Source organism: Python bivittatus, unplaced genomic scaffold (genome assembly GCF_059951505.1).
Source record: "Python bivittatus isolate LINGU-HERP-01145 unplaced genomic scaffold, Pbiv_v1 ctg000080_np1212, whole genome shotgun sequence".
Taxonomy (NCBI): domain Eukaryota; kingdom Metazoa; phylum Chordata; class Lepidosauria; order Squamata; family Pythonidae; genus Python; species Python bivittatus.
The window spans coordinates 76,137,779-76,148,012 of record NW_028277035.1 but is presented as its reverse complement, the minus strand read 5'-3'; the positions used below and the strand labels follow the sequence as shown (position 1 = coordinate 76,148,012).

At 37.6% G+C, this 10,234-nt stretch overlaps 1 protein-coding gene across 12 annotated transcripts in view; it reads right to left on the bottom strand.

Annotated features, from left to right (window-relative positions):
- Positions 1 to 234: 234 nt before the first annotated feature.
- FOXP1 (forkhead box P1) overlaps positions 235 to 10,234 on the bottom strand; it is a 636,434-nt gene continuing 626,434 nt past the window's right edge. For all 12 annotated transcript variants that reach the window (XM_088134348.1, XM_088134346.1, XM_088134345.1 and 9 more), the window contains 2 exons: positions 7,800 to 7,966; positions 235 to 882 (listed from right to left, as the gene is read on the bottom strand). In XM_088134348.1, the coding sequence (XP_087990474.1) occupies positions 738 to 882; positions 7,800 to 7,966 (312 nt within the window). In that variant the 3' untranslated portion in view covers positions 235 to 737. The remainder of the gene's footprint in view (positions 883 to 7,799; positions 7,967 to 10,234) is intronic.

Sequence of the window (10,234 nt, the reverse complement as noted above, 5' to 3'; positions counted from 1 at the left end):
TCAGCTTTGTATAATAAACACACCTATTAACATTCATCACAAAAGTACAGAAAACATTAAGCCTCAAAAGGCCCTGGCCAATTGAGGCCTGAGGTCAGAACTTAAAAAGGTATAGGAGAACTAGGAGGAAAAAAAAAATTAAAGCTATACACTAAAAAAAAAGTTTTCTTCTTTTAACCCTTTAGTATACACACACACACACTCAAAAAGATTTCCCCATCCCAAATGGAAGCAAAAAAAATAAAAATAAAGGCAGTGATAATCAACATGCGATACTGTGCAAATATATTGTCCACTGAAATCCTTAAAATCTGGGCAAAGGCTTGATCTGCAATTTATGTGTACATGCTCAGCTTCATGTCTTCAGTGTCCCATAGTGGAAGATCTGCAGTCCAAAGTCTGCTGCCAAGTTGTGGATAAGTGAATTAGTGGAACACATTTACAACACTGATGTTGACTGTGAGTAGGAATTCCGAGTACCAAACAAGTCCATCCAATGCACAGAGTACAAATTCCTTTGTTTTGTTTTTCAACAAAAAGTAGAAAAATCAAAAATACTCCCAAATGGGATACTTGATGGCACTAAGTGTTAACATATTTTATAGCTGTCAGAATGGACCAAGTGTATCTTCCAGACTGTACAATGATGGGGAGAGATTTCACAGCTAATTCTGAAAGATAGTTTTTTTCGTCCCTCCCCAGGATCTTCATTTGCAGAATGATAGTCACAGACATATTTATTCAATGTCTTCATTTACATGTTCATCTTCATAATCTCTGTCGTGATCAAATTCTGGACTGTGATTGGCTGTGGTAACTAAGGAGAGCGGGCCTTCATTTTCATCTGGATCTAATGGCTCTTCTTTGACATGCACAGGATGTCTGTAAAAAAATGCACACACACACACACACACAGAAAAACGGTGGATGAGCAACTTACTTGTCTGTTTTTAAAAAGCTGTTTAGGTAAAAAAAAATCAGGGTAAAACAATTCAAATATATTAAACTTTGCATAATATAAAACTATTGACTTCTGTATTAACAAAAGTCCAGCATTATTTCTGGTGATTTCATAGACACAACCAAATGTTTTTTGGCAACAATACAGAAGAGCTTTACTATCTTCAGGATTTCTTTTTTTAAATACCCAATGCACCCTTGGTATTCTGGTATTCCGAAAAGGTCTCTCAAAAAAGTACTAATCAGGCCTGACTCTGCTTAGATTCCCGGCCAGACATGGTCAACCTGGTGCTGCCATCTGGTGAGACACCTATAATCTTAGAGAAATTAGCATTCTGTTTTTAAATATGTTCGAGAATTTGGAAGTACAGTCTCTCCAGCAAAGTAAGAAAGGTATTGATACAAATAGAACGATAAAGAATAAACATTTAAATTACTTGAAATCCCTCCTATTGTGGTTGTTATGGAATATAGCTTCTTCCAACCCATCCCTCTCATTTTTGTCACATGTACAATTCACACTCTGCAACTTAGATTGGCTGCCAGTAATGAAACACTTCATATGTGTAAGAATACTGGGCTTCAAGAGGGAAAAACAGCAAGTGCTATAGCTTAGGATTTCTTCTTGAGATTCAGAGAAAATGCTCTCAAGTGACACATTAGCTTGATTAATATAATCTTCAGATAAATAAATGAAATAAGCATCTGTAAAGGTTGGTTTTCATGGTTTATCAGCCTACTGAGCTTCTGGAGGCCAGGCTAATCATCGGTTACTGTGTGTTCTGCTTTTCTAGTTAACATGCATAACCTGTGAGGGAAGTCTCCAGAGGACGACCCCAAGTGAGGGTCTATCATTAATCAACTTCAAGCAAACACAGCAAAGAGACACCATGATACATGCTTTAAACTCCAAATTAATGCATATTTTTACAAACTGTCAATAAGGGAAGAAAAGCCCTGCCAGGAAACACAAACGGAGAGGAAAAGGCTCGCTCAACACAACAATATGATAAGAAAGCAGAGTCCTAATGAGAATAATAGCGCTGTCAGCTGTAAACAAGGCAGAACATGATCCTCAGCTCATGGTGGGCACTAAGGATGCACTAAGGAGATGAGATCTGCCAAATTTCTCATTACAGAATAGCATATGAATAACCCACAAGGGATCAAGGGTTGATTATACAAAATGGGCATGATAACATTTGAAAAATGTTGTCCGTAAATCATATTCATAACGAACCCCTTTACAAATACAAATTACTTTCCCCTTGTTTTATTGTTTGGGGGCTTTTCATATGTAAAAATGTCCCTGCCAGTAAGTGGTGACTTCTGAAGAGACTTTATGAAGGAAGTTTGATTTTATTTGCAATATCATGTAAATAATTATAACACAATCCAATAAGCAAATTCAGCTTGTTTTGTAAATAACTGATATTTAAATAAAATAACCTACGCCATTAGGTATTTTAGTCAATCAAAGCTAACCCTATTAAGTTAAAGAAAAAATTACAGGGACTACAAGCATCCAGTGTATGAAGCTTCATTTCTAAGGGGTTTGCGATAGTTACACATTTGGAGTGGAAATGAATGAGACAGGCCCTCCCTAAACAATTGATGACCAGGAGAAAGCCACATCTGGAAGTCAAAAATCAGCTTCTCCCTGTGATTGCATCTGTATTGTAATTGTAAAATGAGAGAGAATTAGGTCATGTGTTAGCACTACTGTTTCGATGTGTGTTTCTATCATTTATAGGCGACTGTTTCGAAAGACTCCAGATGTACACTAACTCCTACCAAGGCAGAATCCTTTTCACATATTTCCTTCAGTATAATCTCTTGAATTAGTACTCCAGTGTGACAATATTGGTACAGATACTGTAACTGTACAGTGGAAGAACAACTTTTAGAGCACTGAGGGGTGTTTCTCTCTGCCTCTTTTTATGAGACAGATGCGCCTTGAAAAAGTGGCAATCCTTTAAGTTTGCAAGTAGCATGGAAGAATAATCTTGTGTTATAAAAATTTATTAAACAAAGTAGTTGTATAAGCTGGCATGTAATATATGTTTAATTCTCTATATCCTTCTGGATTGTTTCATTGTACTCTTTTCTCTGCTAAAAGACTGATGCAATGACATTTTGAAAATATGAAACCAAGTGATGGGTGGGCTATTGTACCATTGGGTTTAGGCAAACAATTTTCAGAGCCTTTTTAATTCTGTTGCAGCTTTACATTATAAAAATATTGCTTGCTCAGTGGCTTTCTATTTTTTTAAACATTATTTTTAGTTATTCTCCTTGGATTCTATTAGCTGTTTTGGATATCATAGTTCCAGAGTTGAGAAGGGCAGAAAGCAGGAGGTTGGAGGGACAACAGAGAGACTGAGAACTTTTAGAGGAATTCTTAGAAGGATTTATGAAAGAAAAGAGAATGAGTGTCCAAAGACTTGCGCACATCCATGCAAGTATGCATAAAAGAGAGTTGGAATCAGTCACCAACCCACAGCAACAACGTAACAGTTGCTCTACAGGTAGTCCTCATTTAGCAACTGCCTCATTTAGCAACCGTTTGCAGTTAGGACAGTGATGAAAAGGTAACTTTGCGACCAGTCCTTGCATTTACGACCTTCGCAGGTCTGTAAAGCAAAGGAAAGCGGAAGTAAAACTGTAAAATCATGATACTTCACTTAGCAACCGCTTTGCTTAATGACCAAGTTGCCAGTCCCAATTCTGGTCACTAAACGAGGACTACCTGTACTGTAGCAGAGACAGTTGCCAATTATTTCTTGCAATCTTAGGCCAGTGTAGCTTTGAAGATAGGCTAATTCTACATCTGTGGGTCATTGTAATGACTCAACTCTTTTCCCCCAACTTTCTTTCTTATAGTTCTTACACATTTATTTACACTTTTGATCTGTTTTATTAAGTTGGTAATTTAGATTTTAATATCCACTTGTAATTTATTTATATTTGGTAGTTTTAGCAAATTTAATTACTTGCTGTAAACACCATTTGACTGAAGAAAGGTAAGGTATGAAAAGTGTGTATATAGGTAATTTCTGTTCCACTGTCTTTTACTTTCCCTCTTAAATAGAATCTGTTCTTTAAAGTTTTCCACCCTAATGTTATCCACTTCTTGTCTGGCATAAGTTGAAAACATTAATATACTCACAGTGTATGTGTGTGTATGTGCATCTGCTCTTTAGACAGGACACCACTTTAGACATATGAAAATGAACTTGCATTAAGGTACACACCACTCAAGGATCTCTGACACACCAGAACTCTTTGGTGAGAATATTTACAAAAAAGGACATTAGAAATCCCAAAGATAGATTGATACACACAGAGAGAGGGAGAGAGGGAGGGAAGGGGAGGGGGAGGGGGGAGAGAGAGAGAGAGAGAGAGAGAGAGTTGTTGCTTAGATAATTACTGGAACATTTTTTTTTCTTCCTTAATACTATAATTCCCAGCCAGTTCTCTGACTTTACATGTTTCTGAAGAGGTTAACTATAACCTCACTGAGTGAAACTTTTCTTCTTTTCATATCTGAGTAATTCTTTTGTTTGTCCACTCTGGGAAGCAAGTGTCTGCAATCAACCCGACTGTTTCATAGCCATGGTATTCTAGTAGTGTAGAATCTAAACCATCTAAACATGTGCTTGGTTGTTCCCTTTGGAGTATGTCAGGATGAAAGTGTTATGTCCCCAAGCTGCAATTATGGGACTTCTTTCTAATGCTTCAAAATAATGAAAGGGAAATGACAGGATGGGGAAGAGATAGGAGCATTTCAGAGTGAACCTCACAACATGCAATGAATGAATGTCAGTAAGATTTCTGCTGAAGTGTCTTTCTTGCTTAACAAGCCCTCTAACTTTGTGATAAAGGCTTGATCTGTTCCATTGTACCACAACCGTTAAAAACAATTTACTTTATGGGAAGGGTATTCCATAAAGGAAAATAAGAGTACCACTGTAAAAGGTGCTCAACAGAAATCTGAAAGCAGTAAATACCAACAGCCTGCACTGAATACTGGAATATTACTGTATGTGTCCAGAAGCACAAGCGTTCTAACAGTTGAAAGAAATTACAATGTGCCCTTGCAAGTAAGCGCTCAAGCACAACACAGACAGAGAAATATGGAGTATTTCTGGAAAATAAGATGCCTTACTCTTGAAAAATTCCAACAGCCTAGCATTTCTACCAGTACTGCATTCTTGGCATGGGAAGAACAAGAATATTTGTGACTAACGGGGCTTAAAGAGAAAAACATTCAAACAGTGCTAAAGTAATGTCATGTTAGGCTACTTTGGGAATGCTAATTAATACTGCACAAACAATCTCTATAAAAGCTAAATTTGTTCCAATGTTTTGAAGGTAAAAGACAATGTTAAAATTAATTATCAAAAGTGAATATTGCCTTCTTTAAAGCTTTTTTCTCAAAGCAAAATGTGCACTTATTTAAAATGCTGAAATATCAAAGTATTAAGAATCTTAGGGGTTTTTCCCTCTTCAACCCCCTGCCCAAAATATTATGCAGGTAGGAAACTTGTTATAAATCATTAAATGCTAATTATCTTCACAATTAATAATTAGAGTAGCTTCAGGTTAATTTTTTCCCTACCTTTTGATTTAGAACTTTTAAGATACAGCCTGCTCACTACAGTCAATCAAAGCCCTGTTAAAGTGAACAAACTAACACTGGCAGCTGACCGAAATGTAATTCCCGAGTCTTCAACAAAATGTTTTGTTGGCACGATCATCCTCTTATTTTTCATAGATGGATTTTCATATTCTTATTCCAAATATCTACAAAGGGTGTTTCAAATTCAAATCATTCTGCCTTTGAAATGTCATATTTCAAGTTTGAAACATTTGAAGTCGTTTATTTCAATTTTTGGAAATGTTTCAAGCCCAAAGCACTTCCAAAATTATCAAAACACCCTGTTTGGGGCCTAACACAGTGGTTTCCAACCTGAAATGGTGCATTTTAAATTTGAAGCAATTCAAATTCTGAATGATTTGCCCCTTACTACTACAAAGCTCCCCAACTCTAGAACTAGGTGCCTTTAGTTGAAAGCACCTGGTGTCTGCCAATTTCCACGTTTTTCTAGCAGCAAATTTTTGTGCATATGTGGCATGCATTTTGGAAGCAAAGTTTAAAGCCAAGTTTAGTTCTCCATGAAATCAGCAACACAGATCACTGTACTCAGCCCCATGCTTATGGAAACTCACCACTAAGACTTACTGGCAACGGGTATCTACGATTACTGAAGTCACTGTTTAAATGGAATCCTATTTGGAAATAAACCCAAACTAATTAAATTAGCAATATCACTGAGAAAACTATGTTCTGAGATTCTATTTATGACCTCAGAATTGGCCAAAGAGACCCGCTACATTCCTAATTGGCCTTACTTTGAAACCACTTGGTACACTGACTGGCTTCTGGTATGTGTTTAGTAAAAAACACGCCGCCAGCTGCCTGTGGAACTTCCCCCTGCTTCCTTCACAGCCTGAACGGATGCATGGAAGGGCCTTGGTAAGCACCACCCAAAGGCTCATGGAACAGAGTAGAAGCATTTAAGGAGAGGCTTATTGTCAACTACTGTGACAGTCTGTATCTTTATACTATGTAGCTGAACAGTAGCCCAGGAAAAAAAAATGCATCTGCATTTAATTGAAATGTGGCCTGAATATGAGGAGCTTCCAAAGAAATAAATAGAAATCATGGTGCCAAGTCATTTTTATGGTTTGCCCCTAATATCTAATACTCAAAATCCTCTCTGATCAAGGAGGCTCAATATAGCTACGAATGGTCACTGGCGGAACTTTGTGTTAAATGACTGGAACTGAAGAATGAATTAACAGGCCTTTTCTCTTCCCTTCCCCTTTTAAAAGAAATGTATAATGTACATTTGTATAATGCTTTATTGTACATTGTACAGTGGTACCTCTAGTTACGAACTTAATCCGTTCCGTGACTCTGGTTGCAACTCGAGTTGGTCTCAAGTCGAGGTAAATTTTCCCATAAGGTTCAATGTAAATACGGTTAATCCGTTCCACCCTCCGAATTTGGTCGCACCATGAGCCAAATTTCCCCATAAGGTTCAATGTAAATATGGCTAAACAGTTCTGAAACATATGCATTTTATTTTTAAACCTCAAAAACCTTCCAAACGCCACAAAAACCTTCCAAACGCCACAAAAACCTTCCAAACGCCACAAAACACACCACAAGCCTCACCGAACGTCTCCTTGCTACCGCGATCTCGCCCACAGGAAGCCGCAACCGCGTGGCAGCAGGGAAAATGGCCGCGGATCCGGTTCGTAAGTAGAGGCAAGTTCGTAAGTAGAGGTAATTTTTTGGGGCCGGAGCTCGTTGTATCTCGAAAATTTCGTAAGTAGGGGCGTTCGTAAGTAGAGGTACCACTGTATAATGCTTTATTGTTATCCTGTGGTCTTGGAGTAAAGGACAATATGGCAAATAAGTGGGGGCAGGGTGCGGGGTGAAGGCTAGTTAGATTTGTCTGGCAAGTTTGGATAACCAATATGATTCTAGATGGTCTGTGAGATCATCTAGAAAAGATCCCATCTTCTTGGTAGCTGCTGTGGTTGCTTGTATTACTACATTTTATACATGATGTATACTATTGGACATTTTTTAATGGTGTTGATGCTCGCGGATGGTATAAAAAGCATATAAATTAATGTCTGTTTATTCTTGTTTTAATACATGAGCTGATAAATGTTGAACACTTTTCTAAAGTTCAGAACTTTAATCCAGCTGGGGGTGGGGTGAGGGCAGAGACAGGAGAAGCGACAACACTCTCTCTACTTACATTGCTTGCATAGGGGAACGGCCTGGACTGCTGTCACTCCCGTTACTGTTTGCATGCTCCATTGCACCATTGAGATCTTCCCGCATTGCATTGGCTAAACTGCCCAGAGTGGGGTTTCCCATGGAAGCAGTAGTGTATAGAGATATACTGTTCTCAGCCATTGAAGCCTATAAAAGCAACAGACGAGATAGGAGAATTGAAATTAATGTATATTTGTATATGTACCACCACATCCAAGTTACATTACTTGCATTTTCTTTTTCATTAAATGCAAAGGATAAAATCATACCTTCCATATTACTAATTTCACCAGTGGCATAGCTAAAAGATCACTCATCTCCAATTTTTATTCAAAAGTAATTTCACCGTTATCACCAAAACCAATCACATACTGTACAGGAGACAATTCAGATGCAATTTTAGAGACAAACTACAATACATTAAATACTTAACTTAGCCTTGCATGGTTTTAAACTTTCAACAAGAGGATGAAGGTATTTAGTCACTTACCTGGCAACACTGTCCTGATATAATTTTCTCCACCAAGCTGGGTTTTGCCTCAAGAGGAAAGTGCCATCTTTCCTCCTAATGTAAATAGCAATTTTCAGTGAGGATCCCCCAGCAAAAAGAAAAAAAAATGGGCAATAAAGCAAATATATCTGAAATTTGCAAATATCAAATTTATTTGCAATAAAGTATAAATATTTGATATTTGCAAAACTCCTGGAAAGGTACAAAACTATGTATTTAATGTGTGACTGGCTTAGCCTCACAAAGCTATATTCTAGCTGGAATCCCAAAGTTTCTTGATGAACGCTGGTGTCTGTATCAGCAAACAGTGTTGTTGTGATACAAATCATCTCCATTTATTCTGGAATTTGCATTTAGTGATACATTGCTCCAAGATCAAGCAAAGAGACTTAACTAAGGGAGACATTAATTTCCTCTCCCCAGCAGTATCTGTTGTTTGCTTACATATGTCACAAGGCTCTCATGCTCTGGGTGATACTGACATTTGTGACCAGAAAATCATTTTTGTCCAGGGCAGATAAGCAGGCAAGCCATTCTTAAAAGCAATTCATGGTAACACACCTTTCAACACTGCAACTTATTAATCCACAATCAGCAGGGTTTGCACAAACCTCAAGCCCTGTTAAAAACCACAGCAGTTACCTTTATATAACGTTCTAACCTAAAACCAAACACAAACCCTAGGGATTTTTTTAAAAAGATTTTTTAATCCCACCTTTCTTATTTTTATAAATAACTCAAGTCAGTGAACATACCTAATACTCCTTCCTCCTCCTATTTTCCCCATAACAACCACCCTGTGAGGTGAGTTGGGCTAAGAGAAAGGCCCAAAGTCACCCAGCTGGTTTTTCATGCCTAAAGTGGGACTAGAACTCACCGTCTCCTGCTTTCTGGCCTGGTACCTTACCCACTAGACCAAACTGGCTCTATCTTTCTGAATACAGTTGATGCTAATTTATTTAGGCCAGTATTTTTTACTCTTACAATAACGGTTCATATCCAAAGGCTTACAAAAATATTATTTAAATGGAGGAGAAATCAAAACTGAGGCTGCAATGTGGTCATCTTGAAGCAGCTTTAAAAGCTTCAAATGAAGCAAAGTGTAGCAGTAGCCTGGCTCCAGTTATTAATTATTTTCCACACTTAATTTAAGGTGCTGATTTTAAATGTTAAAACTCCAACCACCTTCTAGTGGGCTGTTGGAAGGACTTCCTTCTCATTATGAGCCTGTTCAGATGTTAAGGATTGCATCAGAGACCCTTCTGAAAAAGTCTCAATTTGTAGAAGCCTGTTGGTTGGGGATGAAGAAGTCTTTTTCCATGTGCTAATCTCTGAAATTGTCATGACCCCCCTTCTCTCGGCTTTTAGAAATGGAATCAAGACACACATTTCTTTGATGTAGTATTATGCAAGGATGTATATAGTTTATATATATATATATATTAGGTATTATTTTATCTATGTTTTAATTGTGTTCTTCATTAAACTGCTTTTGAATTTCTCCCCAATTTTGCCACTCTGAGCATCCTTTTCAGGTGGAAAGTCCAAGCCAACAGATAAATAAATAAAATTATGTGAGGCAAAGAACATTTATTCTAATTTATCATCTTTGACAAAACCAAACTGAAAGCAAGTGTTTGATCCAAGACAACCCATGAAACCTGCTGCTAAGATGGAATAAGAACAAAGACCTGCTAGAGCTCAGCTCTGCATTAGCTGCAGGCCAGCTCCCTGAATACAACTGGAAAGCCATGTGCATTTACGACACACACACACCCCAGTAGGTTTTTGATAAACTTGCCTTCTGAAACAGCAATAAACATATAGTTTTCTTTTCCCAGTATAGTAGGAAGATTTTCCTGTGTGGGTGTGCATATAGGTGCACATAAGAGTGAGAAAAAGAA